This window comes from Cyprinus carpio, unplaced genomic scaffold, assembly GCF_018340385.1.
Source record: "Cyprinus carpio isolate SPL01 unplaced genomic scaffold, ASM1834038v1 S000006746, whole genome shotgun sequence".
Lineage (NCBI taxonomy): Eukaryota > Metazoa > Chordata > Actinopteri > Cypriniformes > Cyprinidae > Cyprinus > Cyprinus carpio.
In genome coordinates this window covers 1,847,941-1,875,660 of record NW_024879345.1, presented here as the reverse complement: position 1 = coordinate 1,875,660, position 27,720 = coordinate 1,847,941, and the positions used below count along the sequence as shown (strand labels likewise).

At 35.3% G+C, this 27,720-nt stretch overlaps 1 protein-coding gene across 2 annotated transcripts; it reads left to right on the top strand.

The window, feature by feature from the left end:
- Nucleotides 1–1,932: 1,932 nt before the first annotated feature.
- LOC109106380 (E3 ubiquitin-protein ligase HACE1-like) lies at nucleotides 1,933–20,880 on the top strand. 2 transcript variants are annotated; one of them, XM_042755735.1, is made up of 24 exons: nucleotides 1,933–2,251; nucleotides 3,700–3,754; nucleotides 4,079–4,168; nucleotides 4,336–4,440; nucleotides 6,609–6,684; nucleotides 7,308–7,439; nucleotides 7,562–7,644; nucleotides 10,015–10,111; nucleotides 10,189–10,290; nucleotides 10,375–10,481; nucleotides 10,577–10,727; nucleotides 11,234–11,541; nucleotides 12,060–12,128; nucleotides 13,218–13,305; nucleotides 13,503–13,614; nucleotides 13,703–13,800; nucleotides 15,300–15,387; nucleotides 16,468–16,617; nucleotides 16,932–17,128; nucleotides 18,028–18,159; nucleotides 18,689–18,787; nucleotides 18,939–19,009; nucleotides 20,123–20,236; nucleotides 20,449–20,878. In XM_042755735.1, the coding sequence occupies exons 1-24, from the start codon at nucleotides 2,161–2,163 to the stop codon at nucleotides 20,549–20,551; spliced, it is 2,718 nt and encodes a 905-aa protein (XP_042611669.1). In that variant the 5' UTR covers nucleotides 1,933–2,160; the 3' UTR covers nucleotides 20,552–20,878. The 2 variants fall into 2 exon arrangements, with proteins under 2 accessions (XP_042611669.1, XP_042611670.1); XM_042755736.1 differs by lacking the exons at nucleotides 1,933–2,251; nucleotides 3,700–3,754; nucleotides 4,079–4,168; ... (1 more) ...; nucleotides 6,609–6,684; nucleotides 7,562–7,644 and having other exon boundaries at nucleotides 7,327–7,439; nucleotides 20,449–20,880.
- The last annotated feature ends 6,840 nt before the right edge of the window (nucleotides 20,881–27,720 follow it).

The window sequence follows — 27,720 nt, the reverse complement described above, 5'->3', positions numbered from 1 at the left end:
TATTATTAATCAGCTTCTTTTGATATTTTTAGTTATCACTAACTATAAGAATACTGAAAGTGAATTTTTGCATAATTATTTAGCCTACTTTTTGTGAGAACACAGTGATGTAATATGCTACTTAAAAAACCTTCTCCGATAGTATTTAAATAAGTTGTCAAAATAAAATATTGTATAACATTTAACACAGAAAGACCTTAACATATGCTTTAAATAGTTTATTATTAATATTAATATTATTATTTACATATAACAAAACAAAGCATAGCATAGCACAATGTAATGTTACACAAAACATTACAATGTAACAGAAATTGGACAACCTTGACATTCTCCATGATTAATCTTAAACCATTTAGAGATGGATGTAGTATCACAGAACTATTAATATCTGTGTAAAACATAAAAAAAAAAAAAAAACTTCCTTAAAACAAAAAGCTTTAGCTTGAAACAAGAATTAGTGTTCAATCGAACACTTTGTAAAATTGAAAAGGAAAATGTTATACATTCTCTGTAAAATCTAAAAGGTCAAGCACTAGTCTAATATTAGTTATGTGATGACCTCTTAGAAAGCCTGTTTGATTCTCACTGATAATCTTATTTTCCGTAACCTGTTAGCAAATTTTCACAGTATTATACTGTTTTCTTTTTGTTTCCACAGTATTATTGTATTCTCAACAGTTCCATACTATGTACACGGTTTGCAGTATGTTACCATAGATTTTCAATGCATTCTGGGAAATTATCAGTTACTGTATGTCTAAATACAGTAGTGCAAATAATTATAATTAGTTTATAATCAACTGTTAAAAGAGAGATCATTCTCCAATTTTCTATCAAATGTGGATCTTTATTAGGTTTAGCAATTAATAAAACACACGACAGATCAGTACGTTTTCAAAACAAACTCGAGTCGACACACTTTATTAACAGCACTGAATGCAAATCTTAGACAGCAGAGCAGAGTATATGACAGAAATGGAATGCTGAGTAGCCACACACACACAACAACAGTGCCAGTTTTTCAATAAAATCCCCCCCACAAGAGTCCCCCCATTGTCAAAAATGAAATTTGGGCCCTGAATGCATGTCTGTAAAAATAGATACTTATTGGAGCATCATTATAAATAATTCTACATGATAAAAAGAAGGCTTCAAAAAGTGGTTGTATCGGTGATTGAATCAGCAGAAACTGTATCCTGTGATCGACGATCGGCTCCAAAAATCCCGATCAGAGCACCCTTACATTACACCACTATTAATACAGTATATTCATTATATGTATTATATAGAGCATTTTCAATCCAAAAATGTAAATAAAGTTGTATGGTCAACCCATCTATTGGTGCTTTCCCTTTTTTTTTTTTCATTCCAAAAAGTGCATCTTTGATCTCAAGAGAGGTTATATTTGATTCAGAGGACTTGAATTTTTTTATCAATAATAGGAATGCTTTGAGATTCAGTATTTGAGTGAAATCTTCACAAGATCAAATTTAGAATGATAAAATTCAATGAAAAAAAAAAACCGAAATTTTTCAAGGGTCCATACATTATTTGTCGTTGAACAAATAAAAGCACCTTTGGCTAAATCTAAGTAGAACAGAACATATCTTGTTGAGACTGAATTTTAGCTTTTCCTCTTTAGTAAGATTTTGCTTCTGTTGTAATATGTATGTATATATATATATATATATATATATATATATATATAAATCTCTATATGTGTGTATATGTGTGTGTATTTTCATTTTATAGTGATTTATATCATTTTTGATTTGATCTATGTAATTGTGAGGATTTCATTCAAAAAACTCATCAAAATTAAATTAAAATTAAAAATAAGCTTTGAATAGTTTAAAGTCAGTGACCAATTAATTGGATGACGTCGCGTCATGGACTCTTACGTCTACATGTGTATCTGTCCAAAGACTACACTTCCCATACTGCATTACAATGAAAACAGGAAGAAAGGCACCATGAGGAAATTTTTTCCCAAAATGAATCAGAGCGCGATGGAGGGATATTGTGCGGTGGAATGATTCGTGAACAATGCGCATTAGCCAACAGCAGATGGAAGAGAACGAGGCTTTGGCTTTTCAGAGAGAGGGAAAGAGTGAGGACGTGTTTTCAATGAGCTGAATTCTATGGTGCGCATCCCATATGATGGAACGGGCGATGGAGCATTTAAATGTACAGCTGAGTCGACTGACGCGATCCCTGCGCCGCGCGAGGACTGTGGAACTCCCCGAAGGTGAGACGTCACGCTAAACAATCTATTTACAAAATATCCTTATTTCTGAGGACTACTGAGGTTGTCAAGGAGACCCTTGTTACATTCGAATCATCTCGGCTTCCGGGAAAAATTCCAGTCCACGGCCACAGACGTTCATCCCGCTTTATCCATATATAGTCAAGCACTACTTAATTCTTGAAATTATATTCCTGTGATTCACACGAAGACACTTCCGGTCAAGTCATATTTCACACCAAAATCAAACGATGAAGAAAAACAAAATTGACGTTATTAAATTACAAAAAATATGCTCTGCAAATAAAATGTTTAATGTTACTGTGTATCACTACAGACTGATTTTTAATACAGTGTTTCTTTTAAATTAATTTTAAGAATACTATTTGCTTTGTGTATGTATATATGTATAAGTGTGTGTGTATATATATATGTGTATATATATATATGTGTGTGTGTGTGTGTGTGTGTGTATGTATATATGTATAAGTGTGTGTGTATATGTATATATGTATGCAAAACTGTGTGAATGAAAAATGTACAATAAAATTATGGCAAAGGACCATTATAAAACGACACATTAAATATCGCACACATTGTTAGCTCCCACACACACAATTTTCTGACACATAAAAATATTATGATAAACAATTTATGACAATTCATTATCATCCGTGGACACAGTCATGCAGAAGTGTCATGACATCCATTTTATCTTAAAATTGTCTCTATGGGGCAGCTTACTTACCTGGGAACCAAGTTGACAGTTTCACCATATTGATTCATTTAAATGGGGGGCCTTTTTTTGCCAACCACACTCATTTTCTTGATCAGGTTAACCTCAAATTTGAATATGCATTGGAATTGAAGTCATAAAAATATTGCAAACCATGACAATGACATTCAACTGATATACTCATTGACAATATATTATTATAGATAAAATATGAGGAAAAGTGGGAGGACACTTACATTAATGTGTTGAAATTGTCCACCACAGAAGAAAATAGCATTGTATGATGCTGGTCACATGGTGTTTTAATAAACCATTTTTAGTTGCAGGAGGTTGTTTGTTCAGTAACATAGCTGACAGAATTTTTGTGGACACGAACAAAATAAAATATTTTCTTAAATTTAAACTTAATCTAAGAAAGAACAGAGCGTCAAGGTAATTTAAAACAAATTGAAAAAGAGAGTGCGCAATTATTTGTGTAAGATTTGTGAATAACTCTCATGAATGTCTATAATGCATCTGCAAAATGTACTTTTCGCACTCTGTAGTGATGCTCAATTTATTTTCTTTATTGTAAAACAAAAAAAAATTGATCCGGTATACATACTATTGTGGCATATTTTACATTAAAAACAAGATTTTCCATTTTCCAAAGCTGTTTGCAAGTAGTTTGGCAGAAAATGTTATATGAAATATGTTTAATTTTGTTTTCTTCTAGACAGTGAAACAGCCGTGTACACCCTCATGCCCATGGTCATGGCTGACCAGCACAGGTAAGCGTCACTGTTACCCTGTCAATGTACCTGGAGCAAAAACGATGACTTAACAAAAGGCAAAGAGAAGCAGACAGTCAATAACTTGTCTAGGCCCGGTCTAAAACAAAAAATACCACCCACTCCTGCAGCTTCCCCAGTAAAGAATGTATGACTGGCTCAATGATCAACAGCTGTACATTTAATGGAAGTTAAAGAAGAGGATGTCAAGCTTAACATCATCTTTTGACGGCAGTTGTCTCCTTTAAACTTCTCTTGGGCCATACAGCTGAATGTAATAATTGTGTTATGTTTATTGCCATTTTTTTTTTTTTTTGCATATAGATCAGTTTCTGAATTGCTTTTAAACTCAAAGTTTGATGTCAACTACGCATTTGGACGTGTTAAAAGAAGCCTTCTACATATTGCTGCCAAGTAAGAGTTTTTTTCTTTTCACATTCTCACAAAATTACAGAACAAAATTACATTTGCTCTTTTAAAATTCCTAAACTCTTGATAAAGTGGTTTCTGGGTGTTTCCTAAATAAACAGATTATTTTTATAGTTTGATGATGTTCTCTGAAGTTTGTGTTGTTGTTTCAGCTGTGGATCAGTAGAGTGTCTTGTCCTGCTGTTAAGGCGTGGAGCGAATCCAAACTATCAGGATATCTCCGGCTGCACACCTCTGCATCTGGCTGCAAGAAATGGGTAAATGGAGGGTTTTATAAAGTCTGTGCAGTACTGCCACCTGCTGGGAGCATAACAGATTACATATCTTAGTCCTTATCCCGCATGTAAAGAAGTCCTAGAGCAGGGCTCCTCAAATCTTACCCTGGAGGGCCAGTGCGCTACAGCAGTGCTTCCCAAACCTGTCCTGGAGGCCCTCCTACCCCGCACTTTTTGTATGTCTCCCGTATCTAACACACCTGATTCCACTCATCAGCTCATTAGTAGAGACTGCAAGAACTAAATCAGGTGTGTGTCTGATTAGGAAAAAATACCAAGGCCGCATCCAAAAACTGAATCCAAGGCAGGAAGGCATCAAGGCACATTCGAATCTAAACTCTCCTTTACTTCCTGTCTCAGGAGGTACCTTCTTCTAATCGAATTTTGAAGGCAGCATAGATGTATCCTTCGCTGCCTTTGATATCCCACAATCCTGTGCGTTCCATACCATGATGGTTGAGCAAAAAAAAAAAAAAAAAAAAAAGATGGCATCTGAAAGTTGCGTTTGTGTGTAAATGTATATTTCTGACTAACTTTTTGCACTTTTGATGTTATAGCGAGAAATCAGTATTAAATATTAGTTTAGTTATCACAAAAACTTGTTCTATTTTGTTGTAGACCTTTAAACCATTACGCTGCCTCAGAAGTCTGTCCGAAATCAGTTTCATAAGGTGCCTTCGTGCAAAAACACAGCCTGCAGAGTCATTGCCTCATACTAATCTCTGCAGGAAAGTGGATCTCGTGGGCCAGAATTGAGGATCACTGTCTTAAGCCCGAGACAAACTGCACGATTTTCAGCTGACCCAGACAAAAGATTGGCATCGTGAAACAATCGTGGCGATATCTGTGATCGTGGCTCCTAATCGGTGGTCCTATGTCATACAGGTTCAAAGAGAGGTTCAAAGATGACCATTGTCACAGTCTTGCGACCAAAGATAGCCTACGATAATTTTCTGGCAGTGTCAGAAATTCAGCATGTTCATTGCACAGTGTGTTTGTAGTTATGACCCACGTTTACTGACCAACCAGTAAAATTTTGAAATGAAATCAACTCGACATGGCGCTAAAACATAAAACTGCTTACCTCAAGCACTTATTTCTTCCACTTTCGCCGATCCCACTTTTTTTCAGCACACCTAAAAACTACAACTGTCAAAGTGTGATTCATCATGCTTTTTTTGTTTACCACTAGCACATGCTAATGATGTTTTATTCTTCTATAGAAATGTGCGTCGTAGCCTACGAGTCAATAGGTGTCATCATCGTACAGTCTACATGGATGTCGTGCCCAAGTTTATTAGATCCATGTCTCACAGTGTGACCAGCAGTGATCTTATAGGATTGCTAAAATCGTGCAGTGTGTAGAAGGCTTTAGAGGTTATGGATAATTCTTATTTTTCGTTCTTGTTTTCTCGTTATCAAGACTTTATTTTCTCGTGATCTCGATATAAAAGTTGTTCTCCAAGTTACACAACTTCCCCAACAGGTGGCAATGTAGACCAGAATATAACTGATGAGGTGTTGTATACTGTGTATCCACTTCACTGTACACGTTTGGGACAGAATAAGGATCTTCCTCCTATAATTTGTGCAGTATTGTACATTACTGACATTTAATTAACTTATAAATGTTAAAGGGTTATTTCACCCAAAAATGAAAATTTGGCCATAAATTACTCACCCTCAAGGCATCCTAGGTGTATATGACTTCAGACAAATCCAGTCGGAGTTATATTAAAATTGTCTTTGATCTTTCAAGCTGTTTAATGCCACTCAGTGGGTTTTGCAGTGCTTCAGTTCAAAAGAAGTTAAATAAAAAGTGCCCATCCTTAATAAAAAAGTGTTTCACACGGCTCCGTCGATCAAATGCGTTTGTACTATAGCAACAGAAGACTCACGTCGCATTGTGTTTTAAAAATCAAACAATCATTGTAACAAAAAACAAACAAACAACTTTTGTTATGTCGAGAAAAGAAGAACAAGAAAGAAAAATAATCATAATCCATGGCCTCTTAGGACTTCTGTATGCATGCTTTGTTTACATAGCATAAGCATTTGTGTGCATTGCATGCAAAAATTGTAACCTAGAAATGCATTTATGCAGAGTCCCTTGATGTCCCATTTTCTCATGTTGTCTTATATTTTCACAGACAGAAGAAGTGTATGAGCAGACTGTTAGAGTACAATGCTGATGTTAATATCTGTAATAATGAAGGTCTCACTGCTGTGAGTATGGTGACAAAACTGCACATCTAAGAGACAATTCACAACAGCAATAATAATGACAACACATTTTCATACTTATGATTATACAATTGTTTATATATATATATATATATATATATATATATATATATATATATATATATATATATATATATATATAATGTTTTTTTATACTGTATTTTTTCTTTATTTTAGAGTAATAGTAAAGTCATCAAAGCTGTGATATAACACAAAAGAAACAGAGTTGCCAGTTGCCTTTATTTGTAAACAGTTATGACAGATATGTATGCTGGAAACCTGCTTTTTATTCACTTCTGCTGGCCCATTTAAAAACCTTTTTTTTTTTTAAATTAACATTTATTAATCAATTTAACAAAGAAACTAATATGAAGGTATAAACAGGGTTACAGCACAGCAATGGCTACAGCAATTAAATTAAAATGAAAACACATATGTGGATTATGTTTATTATTACACCAAGTACAATCAAATGTCTAATGTGTATATATAGTATTATTATTATTATTATTATTATTATTATTATTATTATTATTATTATTTTACTAATGTAGTACTGTTTTTACTAGTTTTTCATTATTTGTCTCATTTTCTCATGTCATTAGATTCATTGGCTGGCAGTGAATGGAAGGACAGAGCTTCTTCATGACCTGGTGCAGCATGTGTCTAATGTGGACGTGGAGGATGCCATGGGCCAGACAGCCTTACATGTGGCCTGCCAGAATGGACACAAGACTGTACGAAAACTTTCTGACTACATAGCTTGCACACTTGATTACAGGATTTCCAGCCAATGAAGTTCAAAAGAAGATTTTTTTTTTTTTTTTAAGATTCATGTGATGTTTTGTGTTTCTCACAGACAGTGCAGTGTCTTCTGGAAAGTGGAGCGGACATAAACAGGCCCAATGTCTCTGGAGCAACTCCACTCTATTTCGCCTGCAGGTGAGCAGCTAACCATCATCAGCTCCAGAACTACCAGCTGACGATGCAAATGTATAATTTTTACCATGATTACAGTTTATTTCACTCCGGCCTGAACTGGAAATGTGTGGTCAACAATTAGAGTGTGACCCCTTTAGAAATTTAACTTCCATTCAGTGACTGAATCTGGACGCTTTCTGACTACACAAGAAACATAATTAGGAAAATAAGGGGGTTGTACAGATATTTTTCCAATATATATCCTTTAAACACACAGCTTTCTTGTGAGTTTGACAAGAATAACAAGGGAATTCAACTTTCTTTGCTGTAAGGACAGGCTAATAAGAATGTATTCTGATGAGGATGGGTCAGTGTTGGTATTCTGAGTGCACTGCTTTGGATACGCTCACATAAGCTTGGTTGCTGAGCAACAGCACTCCATCCGTCTCTTGTTTTGATTACATTTTGCCACTGATATGAGTCAGTATTAAATAGAGTAATTAAACATACTTGATAGGTTTTTAAAACAGGAAATCTGGGCCATTGGTTCTGGCTCGGGGAATGGCACTGCCTTCATTATAAGTGGACAATACAACGCTGAAGAGATATTTTGCAGAATCTCTGAGCTGTACAGTGAAAAAGGACGGTAACCAGTCATGCTCCAAAAAGGATGAAAACATAAATATACTTTATGCAAATATATAAGCGCAATATATCTTGCTTTGCATATTTGATTCACGTTAGGGATGCACAATCTTATCGAAACATTATCGGAATCGGCCGATAAAGGCTTAAAGATCGGCATCAGACGATTTGAAAAAAATGATCCCGGATATGCCTTGCCGATAAGATCATGTTAGCAGTGTGCTCATTCTTGAAGCAAACTTTTGCCTGAATGATGATTAAATTCACTGCATTTAATTTGAGAATGCATATACAGAACAACGCGTCCGGTGTGCGATAGAGTCAACAGCAGCAGCCTCCCCCGGGTCATAATGCCCCTCTGGAAAGGCATTTTATTTATTTAGGGGGCTGTGTTGGCCTACTTGTAATACAATGAAAGTAAAATACACAAATATCATTAAGATACTTGTGTTTCTAAATAAATAAAGCAATATTGATGTCATAACTTCACAAATCTGTTTTGATTTAAAGGTCAGAAACTATAAAAATCACAAACATGACACTTGTAAATTAAATAATTTAATATATACAGATTTATTCATTAATATGTAATGTATTTTTTTCAAATGGATTAAGAAGACTTAAACACGAGCTCTAAAATATTTTTAGTATTTTTACAGCTCTTTTGTTTTAGATCATCTATTAATGTTAAATCCACAAATAAAATGTTACACCGTGTCTACACCGGACGTGACAGTTGTTGCGCCGCTCCGCAGCAGCTAACATCTGTCTACACTGGACGCGACAAAGCGACCATTGAAAATCATTTGAAATTTGTGTCAATATGTCATAAATAAAACGCAGCACCAGTTTTCTGTCAGGCATTTGTCATGTCGCACCAGCATCAATGATTATAATGAGTTCTGTAGTATTTCATCACGCCACTCGAATCCGGTGGAGACACAGTGTTAAGGTTTCAACTGCATTTGTCTAAAAGAAAAAAAAAGAACAAATTCAAACCCTCAAAATTACTCACATTAATAATAATTATAATAACAAACAAATTTTCTAACAAATAAATTTTTTGCTCAAAACTAGACAAAACAAAGGGAAATGTATATTGGTATCGGCTATCGGCCAAAATGAGTTGAAATATATCGGATATCGGTATAAATCTAATATCGTGCATCCCTAATTCAAGTGTCATTGTGTTTTGACAGATAAGACAAAACTAGGTCTAGGGGGTGTTTGGACATTGTGGTTGGAAACATTGACAACCGCTGGTATAAGGAGAATATTGCTGAATGAGATAGTGAACTGTTAACATGTTTACAGCTAGCTACATGAATAATAACTCAGCCAGTTTAATGACACAGTCATTTGAAGGTAGCTCTTCACCCAGTTAATGGAAGAGTGCATGTTATGCATACTTTCTGGCATTAATCCATATGACTTGTGAGCTACATCCAAGCCATTTTTAGTTTTTTCAGCACTCTTGCCTTAATAGTAATGCTGGAGAGAGGCAGGGAGACCGGACTGGGGAAGGACCTTGATCCAGACCTCGAACTCAAGTCTTCCAAGCCATTTTGATAGCTTTGTGTGAGGATCAGAACAAAGTTTGTCATTAACATAGTCATCATTTACTTCATTCATTCAAATCTGCCGTGTTCATGATGCACTCAAGAACTTGTGGGATCCAAACTTGTTCCCATGGATGGAAGATATCGATATTCATGCAATTTATGAGGTTTTGTCATTGTATTGCAGTCATGGTCAGAGAGACACCGCACAGATACTGCTCCTCAGGGGAGCCAAGTATTTGCCAGACAAGAACGGGGTTACACCGCTTGACCTGTGTGTGCAGGTGAATGCAGCATGCGTACATTACATCCACACACTCAGCTACTCATATGCAGGATACTCATGTGTAACTACTTTTAGGGTGGTTATGGTGAAACATGTGAAATTCTCATCCAGCACCATAGCAGACTGTTTCAGACACTGATACAGATGACCCAGAATGATGACATTAAAGAGAACATGGTATGTCTCTCTTTTTCCCCCATCTGTGTTTCTTGATGAGTTTATGTACATAAGTGTCTTTTTACATTTTGAATATGATTTTTATTAAGGCAGGTTCTAGAACATGTTTCACAGCAGAGTGACTCCAGCTATCAAAGGATGTTGACCAGCTTGGCTGAGGTGGCCACCACAAATGGACATAAACTTCTGAGGTGTGTCTCAGGCTATGTTATCCACGATTCTTGAGGAATTGTATTACATAGACCTACCTTTAAACAATTGCATTTCTCAATCTGTTTCCATTCAGTTTGTCCAGTAACTTTGAGGTCCAAACAAAGAGTTTGCTCCGAATTATCCGGATCTTCTGTCATGTGTTCTGTCTTGGGCCGTCCTCCCCAAACAACGGGAATGACATGGGTTACAACGGAAACAAGACACCACGTAACCAGGTGTTTAAGGTCAGTGGGCATTACATAAATCTTACTTAAATGTTAATTATAAATGTCCAAATACTTTAGGAAAGTGATGTTCTGTTTGACTAAAATGTTGGATTCTTGTAGCATACATTAATCAGTGGACAATATGACAATTTGGCATATTAGACTGAAAACTTGAAGACATGCATAAAAATATGATTAATATGCTCAAACTGATATTGTAGATTAAGATTTAAGAAAATGAATCAAACCTGCCAAATTTGTTGATGTCATTAAAGCTGACGTTTTAGCCTGAGATGTTATTAAAATATCTGTCTTAACGTTTTCATTGAAGATCTGTGGCTCAGTGGTAGAGCATTGCGTTAGCAGCGCAAAAGGTTGTGGGTTCGACACACATTGAAAAAAAATAATAAAAAAAAAGCCAGACTGCACTCAAAGTAACTCTCTATTAAAAAAATCTTAATCTAAATGCATAAATGTAAATGTATAACACATCTTTGTTGAAGTTCTCTCGTGTTGCTGTCTAGCCTCTGGAGCTGTTGTGGCACTCTCTTGATGAATGGCTGGTCCTCATCTCCACCGAGCTGGATAAGGAGAGCACAGACGCAACAACCTCATCCTCAGGAAATGACATTGCGTCACTTTTCTTGAAAAAGCGGGAGGTTGACCCCTCCGTTTCCAGCGAAAATCCCCCACTGTTGCTGGATGCCGAGTCGGTGATGAAGGGGCCGGAGGGTTACGCCGATGGTCAGGACGTCATCTCTATGATAGCCAATCGCCTGAGCGCTGTGATCCAGGCCTTCTACATGTGCTGTTCTTGTCAGATGCCACATGGGTAAGACTGACCTCAAACTTTAAAGTTTCTTTCCACTTCACACAGGCAATTTTAGAAACTTAACTGCAGAGAACAGCTTGTTCGTAAATCTCAGTAGTTATGAGATCATGAGCATGGTGCTGGCATGTGTAAGGTTTGATTCCCAGCGGGAACACGCAAAGTGACAGAATGTATAGCTTGAATGCACTGTAGGCCGCTTTTGTTAAAAGCATCGATAAAAGCATGTGAACTTTATAAGCGGAGCTAAAAGCTACAAAAGTGTGGAATGTGACCCCTGTGAAGTTCGTGGGAAGTAGAGGAGATCCAAGAATAGTGTTTTAATAGACGTCTACTCATGAGCTCATTCGCCGTGAGTGTTCATAATGTCTCCTCACCCCGACCCCACTGCCTTTCTAATGATAATGTTATTAGACCATTAAATCACTCTTTAATTAATGCATAATTTATAGACTCTCATTGGCAAGTCTGAGACCCTGCATACTCTTCTTTCATTTTCTTTTTTCTTCCCTGATATCTAGCATGACCTCCCCTCGATTCATCGAGTTTGTCTGTAAACATGATGAAGTGCTCAAGTGTTTTGTGACGAGGTAAGTCCAGAGTGTTTATTTATTTATTTAAATGCATTTATTTAATAAGAGGAGAGAGAGAAAAAAAGATATACACTAGCACTTAGAAGGTTTGGGTCAGTAAGATTTTTTTTTAAAGAAATTAATATTTTTGTTCAGCTTGAATGCATTAAATCACAGTTTCCACAAAAATAAATAAATAAATAAATAAGCAGCACAAATGCAATCACCATTGATAATAATAAGAAATGTTTATTGAACAGCAAATCAGCATATTAGAATCATGTGACACTGAAGACTGGCGTAATGGCTGCTAGTATTTAGTTTAATATTTTTTTTTTTATGGCATCTCATAATCCCATTGTAACTAAACACCAATTCTGGTTTCAAGCTCTTGGGCTAGAAGCACCATGAAAGAGCTGCATTCAAATTCTTTCAAAATATCTACTAAAAATGACAGAACATATGTGAGTTTGGAATTACACGAGGATGAGTAATAGTACAATAGTAGATAATAATGATAGAGTTGAATTTTCAGGTAGACTTCTCCTTTAAGCTTAAAGGGTTCTTATTATGCTTTTTCACTTTTTCAACTTTAGTTAGTCTGTAATGTTGCTGTTTGAGCATAAAAAAAGATCTGCAAAGTTTACAAAGCTCAAAGTCCAATTCAAAAGGTGATATTTTATTTAACGGAAATCACTTTTCAAAAACTACAACAAACGACTTGTTTGGACTACAACGCATGAAATTTCACAACCAGGCGCAGAGTGGAGCCAGTCACAACACACACTGGCCCAGCTAACCAATCACAGCACATTTCATATTTCAGAAGGCGGGCCTTCATTTGATACAGGAACGATTCGAGCCGTTCATGCCAGACTGGGCAGAGAGGTGTTGTAATAATGCAAAATATGTAAAAAATAATGTGTTTTTCGAACAACCGAGTATGAGAGCCTGTTCTAGTACACCCCCAAAACAAAATCAAGACCTTGTAAAAGAGCATAATAGGACCCCTTTAAGTTTAAGGCTAGTGGTGTGTATGTATGTGTGCTATGTTTAGGTCTGTGCTTTTAAAACAGTTTCTCACAATTGCTCATTTATTGTTCCCAGGAATCCCAAAATCATCTTTAACCATTTCCACTTCCTGCTGGAATGTCCTGAGCTCATGTCCCGCTTCATGCATATTATTAAAGGACAGGTAAGCATGATGTACAGTTTCCTGATCAGATCCTGTCACTGATGTGGACTTCATCAGGGCCCCACAGTTTCCACAGGGCCTAAAAAAAAGGAGTCACAATGCAATTAAAAATTACATGTTATTCTCAAGAGTAAAATATTTGTCTTTATAATATTTCATCTAAATTAAATATTATTTCTTTCCTTAAATTTCCTCAGCCATTTAAAGACAGGTGTGAGTGGTTTTATGAACATCTTCTGGCTGGACAGCCAGACTCGGATATGGTGCACCGGCCAGTTAATGAAAATGATATTCTGCTTGTTCACAGAGGTAGGACATTTTCTGCATTATCTGTTCAAAAGCTCCTTCATCTTTCAGCCTTCACATCCTTCGTTCATTTTTTATCATTGTATTTCAGACTCATTATTCCGAAGCAGCTGTGAGGTTGTATCCAAGTCCTCCAATGAGAAACTCAAACAGGGCATTGCAGTGCGGTTCCATGGTGAAGAGGGAATGGTAAGCTTGAATATTTCACCTTCAATCTCCTCAAAAAAAAAAATAGTACGTTCTATATGGTATATGAATATTAGTAGTATGAATGAAATTAGGACAGACCTGCATCTGCCATGTTGTTTCTATCATGTGACCTACCATTGTCCGTTGTGTCACTTCACTGCCATTTATAAATCCTCTCCTGTGGCCTCATGGGATAGTAAAGTGTCCATCGACGGCACACTTCAGAGTCCGGAGGGAAGTAGGTTATCTGGGCACTTTTTGCCTACTGTTTTTCGAAAACTATGAATTTCAACATTACTGTTTTTGCAGCCTTTTTTCATCTACTCCATACAGTAGGGAAGTGTTCGATTTTGGATGTAGCATGTTTTAAGGGGCCTCCCACAGATATTAGTTCCAACCCTAATAAAACACACCTAAACAACCTCATGAAAGTCGTCAAGAGCCCTTACCCTTTGCAAAAATAAATAAATAAAAGGCACAGTGCAGCAGTACACTAAAATGTGGTTTACGAGACACGTGATCCAAATCGACTGTTAAAGGGTTAGTTCACCCAAAAATGAAAAATCTGTCATTAATTACTCACTGTCATGTCGTTCTAAACCCATAAGACCTCTGTTTATCTTCGGAACACAAATTAAGATATTTTTGATGTGTTCTGAAAGCTCTCTGACCCTCCCATAGACAGGGTACTACCACGATCAGCGTCCAGAAACGTGACAAGGAGATCGGTAAAATAATCCATGTGACATCAGGGGTTCAACCGTAATATTACGAAACTAAGAGAATACTTTTTGTGCGCTAAAGAAAAAAAAATAGCGACTATAATTTCAACTGAACGCAACCCGTATGTTGTTCTGTGTCAGCTGTGCCACGCGGATATGTTTTTTGCTTTGATTTGAATGAAAATAATGGATCCACTTGGCGCAGCGCTGTATACATTTAGTGGATACTCTCTAAAATTGAAAAATGGCTTTTGGTGCAAAAAAGAGATCAAAAATCATATATGTTGTAATCTCTCATTCACCACTGTAGAAGTTTACCAAACTATGACAACGTCTGCTCTTGACAATCATGGAAATGTGAACATGGTTCGTTACAGGCAGGTGTAGGGTTTTTTTTACGTTTGGGACTAAAATCTGCCAAACAGTGGTCCTCTAATACACAACATACATATGGATTATATGAAATTAATGTTGTTGTTTTTTTTAAATAAAACTCTATTATTCAATAAAATATAAGAATACAAAAAACCCAAAAAAAAAAAAAAAAAAAACTTAACCAGCCTCACTTTGGCTACCATCTGACCAAAATGAGGTATCTTAAGGCACCATAAACTTGCTTTGTGTCAAGAGTGTACTTGTGTTAGCTTTATATTTGTGCATGTTATGCATGTATTGGCTATTTTACCAGATTTTAAAGTATTTTTTTCTAAGATTTTGCTGCAGTGGTGTAGATCTTTGATTAATGGCATGAATGACTTTATTCTGTCCTTTTCTTAGGGTCAGGGGGTGGTCAGAGAGTGGTTTGACATTCTGTCCAATGAGATCATCAACCCGGACTATGCACTGTTTACACAATCAGCCGATGGTAAATTAATTTCATGTACAATACGGGTTGGGGTGCTGCACCTATCAGCATTTCTTATTGAAATACAACTCTGTTCTGTTGGTGATCTGTCACACTCATCAGTTAATATGCAAATGGACAGATAAGGATGTAATTCATATAATGCCCTATTGGTAGGTGTGTGTGTGTGTGTGTGTGTGTGTGTGTGTGTGTGTGTGTGGTCACACACAAGCCAAACTCTATTCTCTAGCTATTATAGTGTATCAATGTATGAGACACAACTCACAAGTCACTTTCACCAACCGAGCTTTCTGGGAATTTTAACCCTCCCACGAAATTCCTGATCTCGTGGATTCATATTTAGAAGATTAGATTTTGTCTATGAAAATTCACTGAACAGCGTAAATGTGTATGTCCCTTTAAAGTTGCATTGTTTCAAAGTCTTTACATACTGTAGGTGCGATGACATTAAAACCATTTTCTGGTGAACTTGATCCCATTTGGAAATCTGCGTGGGAAAATCTTTTTACTCCCACACAAATTTCTGTGATTTCCTATTGAAACTACTGGATTTCACACATGAAAAGTCTCTGAACAACAGTTAATGTAACCGTACCATTACAATACAAATTATATGCACAGATTTATTGGGAAAAAAGATCTACATTCTTTAACAACCGGAGTGCGGGAGAGCCCAGCATGGAACGGTCTGCTTTTTCCATGTGAAAATCTAAGCCAGACAATGACTTTTCAATTTATCAGTGTGTGAAGAAGCTCATTGGTCACTGCCAAGGGGAAGCTTGATGTTGGCTGTGGGTCTGCAGGGCTATGAGCTCAACAGGGAGTCGCTTGGGCCATTAACATCCTCCCGCTGAGAGATGTGGACGTTGCCTCTGACTCTTGGCTATGTAAATGAAGCTTATGACTCAAAAGCAGCAAAGAAATTGGATAGTGGGTCTCTGCCTTTAGATAAAACACCTCCTCTATGATTAATACATTAATGCAGATACACTGTTTCAGATACGCTGTGTTTTTTAAATGTTTATATTTATGTTTTGCATGCTTATATGTGTTTCTTTTTTTTTTTTTTTTTTAAAACAGGTACCACGTTTCAACCCAACAGCAATTCTTCTGTAAACCCAGATCATCTGAACTACTTTGGATTTGCTGGTCAAATCCTGGGTCTGGCTCTCTATCATCGACAGCTGGTGAACATCTACTTCACACGCTCCTTTTACAAGCACATACTGGGTAACCCACTCCATGAGAATTTATTCATAATTAATTCTGTATCAGCATTTTTTTTCTTAACATTGAATCTGTTTGTTATACTTAGATTACAGTTAGTATAGACACACGGTTGATGTTTTAATTAAGTGTAGTCCATAAATTTGGTATCACTGATCATGTTTACAAACACAAGAATAGTATAGTTATGCATATGTATCACGTCAACCCGACTGCAACAACTTGATTAAAGCAATATTTTGGTAAACACAGTCATGAACAGGAGAGTCTGCGACATGCGTCATGTGTAAAAGTATGTTTGTGTGGGATCTTTGCAGGCATCCCAGTGAGCTATCAGGATGTGTCGTCCATTGACCCAGAGTATGCAAAAAATCTGCAGTGGATTCTGGACAATGACATCAGTGACCTTGGCCTTGAGCTCACGTTTTCTGTAGAGACCGATGTGTTCGGAACCATGGAAGAGGTTCCTCTCAAACCAGGAGGAACTGCCATTCAGGTCACCCAAGACAACAAGGTGATTTATAGATGTCTTGTTTTTGTTTGTTTGTTTATTTTCTTATAGTTAGACATGTTTACAGTTCTGTTTTTAGTTATGTTATACATACAGTAGGCAACAGCAACATTCTATTCATGAAAGATTCCTGAAAAAAAAAAAAAATCTCACGTTTTCCACAAAACTATTAAGCAGCACAATTGTTTTCAACACTGATCATAATAAGAAATGTTTCTTGAGCAGCAAATCAGCAGATTTCTGAAGGGTCATAAAACACTGAAGGAGTAATGATGCTAAAAATAAAAATAAAAAATTCAAATATAACTTTTTAATTGTAGTAATATTTCACTATATTACTGTTTTTATTGTATTTTAAATGATAAATGCATCAATAAAAAATACATTTGTAAAACTTAAAAAATCTTGTTGGCATTAAACTTTAGAATGTTTTGAATATTTTGGTGAACATTGGAGTATTGCATTATTAATTTAGCAACATTCTAAAATCACACTATTGGAATCAACTTTACAGAACACCTGGGTTAAATGAGCCAGTTACCTAATTTATGTATGTACTGGTATGTATGTATGTATGTATGTATGTATGTATCTATTTATTTATTTATTTATTTGTTTGTTTATTATTAAAACAGACTATTAAAATTTTATTATTAAAATTTATAGATTTGAAATCTAGTAGTATTCTAAACTTTTTTTATTAAAATTTTTTATTCATGAAATCAAAAGTACTTTAGAAAAATATAAACTGTACTTTTCAAAATCATTTACATTTTTATTTGGATCAATTGCCTTCATGTTAGTCGCTCAGACTACTGAGTTCAAAGCATTCTCTCCATGATTGTGAAGAAGTGAATGATGGTGTTTTTTTCTCTGATTTGTCATGTTTCTGTGTGTGTCAGGCGGAGTATGTGCAGCTGGTGACGGAGCTCAGGATGACCCGAGCAATTCAGCCTCAGATCAATGCCTTCCTGCAGGGCTTTCACACTTTCATCCCCCCCTCGCTCATCCAGCTCTTTGATGAATATGAGCTGGTCAATAGATTCCTCCTCTCATCTCTGCATGAGACTCCTGCTTCTATCTCTTTGTATTCTTATGTTGCATTTTTCATTTGGAGTTTCACTCTACTATTTTCTCTCCTGTGCTCACTGAAGAAAGAAAAAAAAATAATAATGTTGGGGGAAAAAAGCATAGTATGTATTGTAGTATGATTTAAGATGGAAGACCTAAAAGCGAAAAAAATGAGATCACTCTTAATTAGCTCACTCTTAGATTAATTCACAACATAAACATAATACTACAGCTTGCTTTTCCACAGGTAATACAGTGAATGCACAAGTAAACTGGAGCCAAGTTACATGCTTATCAGAATGTGTAATGATAATATGCCGTTGTCGAGACACTGCCTTTAAAACAGATGAAAATTAACATCTAAAGAATGAAGAATTCACAAGAGAGTGAAAAAATAGCTAATACTTGTTTCGATGAGTATTTTGGATGTTGAGATATATATATATATATATATATAAACAGTTGAGATATGTTCTATGTTTGTGGGAGCAGGAACTGCTGTTGTCAGGCATGCCTGAAATTGATGTGATGGACTGGAAGAAGAACACAGAGTACACTAGTGGCTATGACCTGCAGGAGCCTGTTATAAAGGTACAGTATCTCATCAGCACCAGCGCATACAAAACAATTATCCTGCTTCACTGAGACGGAAAAGAACAGTAGCTTTATACAGGAAAATATATACCAGTTGACAAATGTCTACCAGGCTGTGATTAGAGACTTCTGTGTATATTTCTTGCAGTGGTTTTGGGAAGTGGTTGAAAATCTCACTCAAGAAGAAAGAGTCCTTCTCTTACAGTTTGTTACAGGAAGGTACGTATACTGTAGTTATTTCCTTATGCTGTATTTTGTATTCTACAGTGTATCACTTCAATTGCTGTAAATATTGTACGAAATTACCTCCTGACAAATTATAGTTTTATGACAAGTTACAAAATAGGCTTTTAAAAAATGTGATTAATTATATTTATTTATTTATATGTTATTTTTTTTCTAAAAAGCATGCCTTTTTCTAAAAAGGAAATATTTAATACATAAGCCCTGAAAAATAACATGAAAAATAAAAATTGGAGGTGAAAAAATAATGAATTAGATTATTTTGTTACAATTCTAACTGTTTTTTTTTTCTTGCAATTGTGAGTTAATTTTTTTTTTTTTCGTCTTTACTTAGAGTGAAACTGTAAGTTAATCTTCTTCAAAAGCAGTGCCATTATTACCTCGCTTGTGAGAAATAGAGAGAAATAGAGTATGTGCTTTCCATACATAATGAAACGTAATTTTGTGTCAAAAACGAAAATAATTAGTTATTTTTATCTTGTTGTTTACTGTATTTATTCACTTGGTCAGTGTCATTGTGGGGTTTGGTTATTTTGCTGTTTTAGGCTGTAAGGACATTTGAAATGTCTGAAATCATTTGGAGAAGTGATAATGAACTGTAATGTGGTCACGATCTGTCTGGAACTACTTTAGATGTGCGTAAAATAATTGCAAACCTTAGAAAGTTTGTCAGCCAATCAGATTCAAGCATTCAACGGCCCCATAGGATAATTCTGATTATATGTTACAATTCTGATAATTCCTTCTCAGAATTGCAAGTAGCAGTCCAATTTGTGACAAAAAGTCACATTTACCTTATTTATTTATTTCACAGTGAAACCGGCTTCCATATCATCCTGATATCTTTTTTTCCTTTGAATCTTTTCTCTATTTTTTTTCTCTCCATTTCTTTTTCCTTCTATAGGCTTTTTTATTTTTTTCTTGCTGCCTAACATTTTTTAAAAATTGAGAAAAATTGGAGAGAATTCTTAAAAGACAAACACTGTTTTAGTGTTTTGTTACGTAAATGATCTGCTGTCTAATATTTGTCACTGCCAAAAACGTGGGATTTGTGCCTCTCTTTTAAGTAATCCTTTTTTCTTCTAACAGTTCAAGAGTTCCTCACGGAGGATTTGCTTTTCTGATGGGCGGCAGCGGTCTGCAGAAGTTTACTATTGCTGCTGTGCCCTACACATCAAACCTACTGCCTACCTCTAGTACATGGTGAGAGACTTATGAATAGTGTTGTTCAGATAGAAGCACTAGAGGGCAATGTGGCTCTTCTAATATTTCTGAGCTGTAAACACAGAGCTACTTTAGAACATAATGTTGAAGAATTGGAAGAGTGACTAAGAATAACAAATAGAAAAAAGTGCATGTAATGAAACTGGTTTGACTCTCACACTGTAGCATCACTGATCTCTTTGCTCTCTTAGTATCAACATGCTGAAACTCCCAGAATATCCCAGCAAGGACGTCCTGCATGATCGTTTGCTGGTTGCACTGCATTGTGGGAGTTACGGATACGCCATGGCATGACACTGGCTTTTGCGTTTGCTGAGAATTCTGCTCTGTGGACACACGACGCATACATGGCTCAGTTCAGGGATTCTTCAACACTTCAATTCAAAAGCCTTTATTTTATTTTTTATTTTTTTGTGGCACATGAAATCTATGACAAGGACATCAGTGAATAATGACATGAAATAATGATACTTCAGGAACTGAAACTGTTTTGCATATGTATAAAGGATGTCCAAGTCACATTTCACCATAAAGTCAAAATAAGAATTAATATTTTGCATATATTATTATTATTATTATTATTATTATTATTATTATTATTATTATTATTATTATTATTATTTTATTATTTTTTTGCCTGTTATTTTACATTGCTACAATAGTCATTTTTTTCTGTATTACATCAAATACACTACTATTTTACAGTAAATATTATAATTATTATTATTATTTAGTAAAATAAAATGTAGTTTTCTAATTCATCATAAAAATAGGTTATGCATTTAAATATTTACTTTTTTTTTTTTTTTGGTGAAATATGACCTTGGGTTCACACTTATAAATTTGCCAATGACTGAATCCAGATGGCCTGTTACATACAAATGTCAGTTTTCTTTTACATGAATAAGTGTACTCCAGGCTGTATTATTTCAGTTATTTGATGCTGTTCAGTTCACACCATGCTTGATTTGCATGTGTGAGCAGATGCATGTGAGACAGTGAAATATCTATAGCTTTTATCATAACTGACAACTGTCAACACATTATTGAAAATTGTCATTTTGAGCGGTTTATTATTTTCTGTTGCAGTGTTGTATTGGTCTCTTGTGGCACACTTTCAGTTAGTGGTCTATAAAGTTCCTTAATCTCTCATGATTACTGTGCCATATATATTTTCATGTACTCAGATGTATTTAGTTATATATGGTGTTGTCAGCATAGTCAAAGAATTCTTAATTTTATATTTGTCTAAGTTGTTTGTGTGTTAAGTTATTCAGTATAAAGTATCAAATAATGTTATATGTGTGCCAAAGATTCTCACAAACAAATCATATAATTTCTTCTTGTAAAACAAGGACATGTCATGAGATAATTTTGAAAAGGGAAGACATATCATTTTAGGAATGTACCATATCTTTACTATTGGTTGTGGTTATATATATATATTTATTCTGATTTATTATTATGAATTTGGATTCAAATTTGTTTTTGTACTTGTAATAACAGAATAAACTGCACAATCTTTTGGATATTACAGGTGGGCATAAAAAAATATTAAAGTATGCTTTTTATTACAAATGAAGCTAACTGGTGTTGTTTTGAGTTGTATATGATGTGAAATTTATGTTTGTTTAACCATTTTACCAGTTTTTTTTTTTTTTGTCAGGCCCGGGCTCGAAGCAGTTAAAGTTACATTTTTGAAGGAGTTCATTTCAGGCTATCAGCTACACAGAGCCTGCAGCGTAGTTCCTGTTTATGTAAGCAGCCTTTAAGATGACTACACACACGCACACACACACACACACACACACACACATATATATATATATGTATCCTGAAGAAAATGTAAGTGGTGCAAAACTCATCATGACGCCAGGGTGTTCAGAATAGTTTTTCTACGTGTAGCTATGTGGTTTGTTGCTAGGTGGTTACTTGCTGCCCAAGTCAAAAGATTCCTAAGACAGAAAGTAATAGCACTCCTCACAGATGATTCATGTTCGTAACACAAATTACAGGAAGAATTCTTCCCAAAGTGCATTATTTGAACAAATCCCTAACTGATGATGAGTGGTAGAGTGCTGCAGTGATGACTTATATTTGTAGGCCAACCAGAAGTCCCTGAAATTCCCCTGGATCCCTTGACAAGTTTTGTTTATCATGATAATCTAAATAACTGAATTAAAGATATAAACCAACTACGCCACGGTCACATGACTTCAACATCACCACCAACAAGCTTCTGACACCTCTTACAGTCTATATATATATAAAAACATTCCTTAAAAATTTTACTTTTTTCTTCTTTCTTCTTCTTCTTCTAACTTTGAATAGTTTGCAAGAGCGAGACTGTAAACAAAATGAGGCTGTGAATAGTGAGTAAGTACCTGTACTAGTATTGTGAGTAGGTTTGGAACCCCGAAACCATATGTAACCGGTATGTAGCCTACTAGAACTGAATCAGAATGCAGATTTCGGTTCCTCATTTCGGTGCCACTTCAGTGCCTGAGTGATTGATTGAAATACTTGTCTTGGTTCTCCGAAATGGATTTAAGAAGCATGGGTGTCGCTAGGCCATTTTTGGCGGGGCTATAGCGATTAGCTACATAAACTGTACACAAATTCGTGATTGCCTCAGAGCCACTCCCGTTTAAAATTTCATATGAAAACGGCGGCAGACTTCGTCTCCTCCCCGTCTTTTTTCAGCGTGCTCTTCAATCTGCAGACTGCGGCGGCACAGCGCGAGCAGACTTGAACAGAAACAGAGGACACAAGGTGTGTGTTTATCAATAGATTGTTATTTATCTGTGCAGTTCTTTGTCATAGATACAGTTTACAAAAGGTCATGAGGGACCAGTCGGTTTCTCATCTACTGTAAAGTTTTCACTGCGTTCACCCCTCATCACACTTCAGCTGTTTCCTCCAGCAAATGGCATACCAAACAGTCATTCATAATATTTACTATAAAACATGTATGTTTCCTATTTTCATTTGAAAATTGAATTTTTAATATAAAACATATTACAGTGCATGTGGCATTCTATACAGTCAATTACAGACCTGATTAAAGACAGCACTCATTTTAACTAAATATCAGAGTGATTGACAGAGATAGAATACAAACATTATGAGTGGTTTTGTATCAAATATAGTTTTGTAGTAAATAATGACCCAGATCGTGAAATGCATTTATTAGCCTTAGAGTAAGTGAAGTACAACTGAGAGCATCCGAGGAGCATGTGAATGCTATATTTATTTGTAATATTTTAATGTTCTTTAATGTTATCCATTTCTTTATTTATTAATTTTTTTAAGTATCAATTTGGCACCGCTATCGTAAAAACCCAATCGATACCCAACCCTAATTGTGAGTACTAGTGAGTAACACTATTAGTGTTAACACTTATTAATGTCCCACACAACCTCTGTAGTCCCATTTAGCCATTTGTTAGCAGCCACCTTTTTCAAGACATGTAAAAGCTTAAAACATCACTATGGAGAATAAAAAAGTGAAAATATCTTGAGCTTGTGTTCACCACAGACCTTATTTCAGGCAGTTACCAAAAAACCCATTCAGAAAAACAATGGGTAAATGATAAAATGACAACCCAATGACTTCAGGACAATGGAACCAGAAGTGATAAAATGCTAACTCATTTTTGGGTTTTGGCCTACAAATATACTTCATCCCTACAGCACTCCATTGCAGTGGTATATAATCCATGCCACTATAATAAACAGCTTTCTTTAATAAGAACATTTTACACTGACTTCACTCAAAAATCTACATAGTTCCAGATTTAATTTATTCTGCTTAAACTCAGCATTTTATCAACAGATGAACACGACCAAGCACGTTACAATGTGCTACGCATCAGTTTCTGCCCACTATTACCACAGTGTGCATGAGGCCCTTGGCAGTTGGCAAAAGTGCAGTTTTGATATCACCTGCCCACTACGCCAGTGCTATTGTAATTGCAAGCTGCTCTCCATTGCAACGCAACATCCAGAGCTAGAGCGACTCAGCATGGGGGCTCGCCCGAAGCTGGGACAGATGCGAACTAAACATATGTCACCATGACACCCAAGCAAAAACAAGACTGAAAGAGTCAGAGAAGCAGGGGGAACTAGAATAAGCTTGACAAAATAGAGTATACATTCAGACTTACTGTGTAGAAGCGTGTGATTTGTTGCACGCCCCAATGGATAGATGGAACAGATCAAGATTGTACTTTTCGTGTTATTGTGCTTTTCCAAAAAGTTTTGCCTCTCCATACCCTCTTGTGTGACCCCCTCGGTACAAATCGCGGTCCTGGATCACACAGAAAGGGCACCTACAGTAGCTCAAACCAAGAGGCCACATTCGCGCCGGTGATTAAAGGCGCAGGGGCTCAAGCACCCCCAAACCCCGGCCACACCCCCGTGCACGCCACTGCTGCAGAGGATCCATTGGGGAACATAATGATGAAATGCTAAAGTTCTCCAAATCTTAACCGACAAAGAAAAAAAGACATTGACATCTTGGATGGCCTGACAGTTAGCAAAATTACATTTTTGGCTGAACTATTCCTTTAAGCTGTGGAAAAAAGTCACTCTCTTTTGAGTTCTTATTGGTCAGTGGATTTCTACATTTGTCTTAGACATACCCAGCCTGAACTCCAAACAAGAGGTCATGTGGCTCAGTGGACAGCTGGTGACAGCTGACGCTCTGTGCTTAATATTGCCTTAGTCATTAGTTCACAATCCACATTATTATATATATTTTTAAACAGTATTATGCTATAATATTTGTTTATCTGTTTATCACAAAATGGTTATGATCAGTTATATATAAAGGAGGCCACTTGATGTGTGATGTTCATGCAAAACCAAATATCCACAATCAACAAGCCAGCAGGTACACAAGCTCTCCTTATGGAGACACCCCAAAGCACACATACTGCAGTGCTCACAGACGGTTACCATGATCGGACAACAGTCTTAACATGTTCTGGCATTCTTGTTACAGGAGCTGCTCTCGCTCATTAATTCTCTTGCCTGCTCCCCGTATGCGGCTGGGAGGACGATGGGTATCGCGAATAAGCATTGCCAGATTGTATAGTTTTAAAGAACGTTTAATATGCAGAGTGTGTTCTCTTATATGAATTGCTTTTGACATGCTGTTGGAATGTTTGGCCATACTATCTTCTGCTGCCATCCAGTAATTTACATTGTTATACTTTTACTTAAACAAGGGTCACTTCTCACACAAAATTTCACAGCTATATTCTATTTGATCAGGTTTATATCAGTCACGCTGAAAGACTTGTCCATGACCTTCCTTTACTGTGGGAGGCTAAGCCTGTATGAGAAAATTACCATTTTAATATTCAGTTAACGGTAAGGCTTCAACTTTCATTTTCATGATATTCCTGAAATGTATATATTAAAAAATCCCCAAAGGTGGCTATTTGACTTTAATATTCAATACTTCTAATCCTAAAAACTGCGGCTCACTATTGTAAATGTTTAAGTTTTGTACTAAAGCAAAAATCACTGTTGCTAATTCTCATACTCAGGATTTTGAACAAACCCCTAACACTAACTATTAAACTGAAGCACATAGTATGCTTATATGCATTTTTAAATATGCTTATATTTATCTTGTCAAACTCACTTAAGGTGACATTATTCTCCACGTGAACTAGCTTAAAAATGACTCATCTTAATTGAAATTCCCCTAAGAAAACATTAATGGAGTTATTAGATTTAACTGAAATATATAGATTGTTTTGAACTGATTACTTTGCAAATGTTTGAATTCTGATTTTCACTGCAGTAGTAATTTCAATAAGTGCTTCCCAACTGTTGAAAATAAACAGGTTTACCAACTTTTAAAATGGTGGAGAAAACACAAGGAAAGTGATTTCAAAAGACCTTAATATTTATTGTGGTTTATTTTTTAAATATGCATTGTATGTTTTATATAAAAGCGCCAGAATAAATAAATAAATAAATGATTTTCTGCATGATCTTCGATTAGAACAATATAAAAATGCACTTTAAATAAATATTTTAGATTTTTTTTTTCCAATGTAGTTAGCAAACTAAATTAAACGTCTAACAAAACATTTAAGTTAAGTTAACTTTGTACTTTCATATTATTACTAATTTAGCAAATTATTTCAGAAAAAAAATCGTTATATTAATAAACACTTTAACATATGTCAAAAGAAAATATATTGATCAAGTGTGGTGTGAACTTTATTATAAATAAGCTTTATAGTTTGAATGAATCCCTTTTGAAATCACCATATTAAAACCAATAAAATTCACTAAAAATAAATAAAAGTCATAACTACAAATGACAAAAAATTAAATACAATTAAACGTAGTGCTGTCAAATGATTAATCGTGATTAATCGCATCCAAAATAAAAGTTTTTGTTTACATACTATATGTATGTGTACTGTGTATATTTATCATGTATATATAAATACATACACATACAGTAAATATTTTGAAAATATTTACATGTATATACATTTATATATTTATATTCTTATATTTTATATTATATATAAATATATTTAATATATAAACATAACATATTTTTCTTAAATGTATACATGCATGTGTTTGTAATTATATATACATAATAAATTTACACAGCATAGACGCATATATTATGTAAACAAAAACTTTTATTTTGGATGTGATTAATCGTGATTAATCATTTGACAGCACTAAGATAAACTAATGAATTTGGATGTAACAAATAAGAGTATTTTTATTAAAAAAAGTCTCTTCTCCAATCTCTCCTCTACATCGCTGCTTCTACCAACAGTCCTGAATTAATGTTCTTTACTGTTTCTGCTCCAATCTCTCCTCTACATCGCTGCTTCTCTTCTCTAATGTAGTCAAAAAGCCTAACAATATTCATAAAAAATAAAATAAAAAAATAATAATAAATACCAAGGTATCAGATTGTCTCGCACTCCCACACTTGTGCACTTTCAGTGGGTATAAACATTGGCAGCCAAGAGGATGAAAGTAGCAAATTTTATATGATAATCATTTGGGTACTGTGTTGGGTGACCACTTCATATCAATATCATTTGAAAACCACTGGATTAGATGCCACTGAAAAGCAGAGGTGAGTTTTTCTGTGGGTGGATACTGTATTCATGTTGACCAGTGGGCTTTAGATCAAAGTAAAATGCAGTGACGAGGGCAGAGATTCAAAGTCAACCCACGCAAAATCAGTGAACAGCAGTGTAAATTAGCATATGTTAATAATATATACATTTAAAAAAGTGTTTATTGTCTGTGTGTAGAAATTTACATATTTTTCATCTACTTCAATAAAATTATTGAAATGTTTCACTGCTATTTCGGTGTGCATGTTTGCGCATATATATATATATATATATATATATATATATATATATATATATATATATATATATATATATATATATATAGTG

What these genes read in the sequence shown, in the direction of transcription:
- LOC109106380 (XM_042755735.1), top strand. Translation starts at nt 2,161, where the DNA reads ATGATGGAACGGGCGATGGAGCATTTAAATGTACAGCTGAGTCGACTG. An exon ending in ATAATGAAGGTCTCACTGCT is followed by an intron (nt 6,685 to 7,307) that starts GTGAGTATGGTG and finishes TCATGTCATTAG; the next exon opens with ATTCATTGGCTGGCAGTGAA. An exon ending in TGCAGGAGCCTGTTATAAAG is followed by an intron (nt 18,788 to 18,938) that starts GTACAGTATCTC and finishes TATTTCTTGCAG; the next exon opens with TGGTTTTGGGAAGTGGTTGA.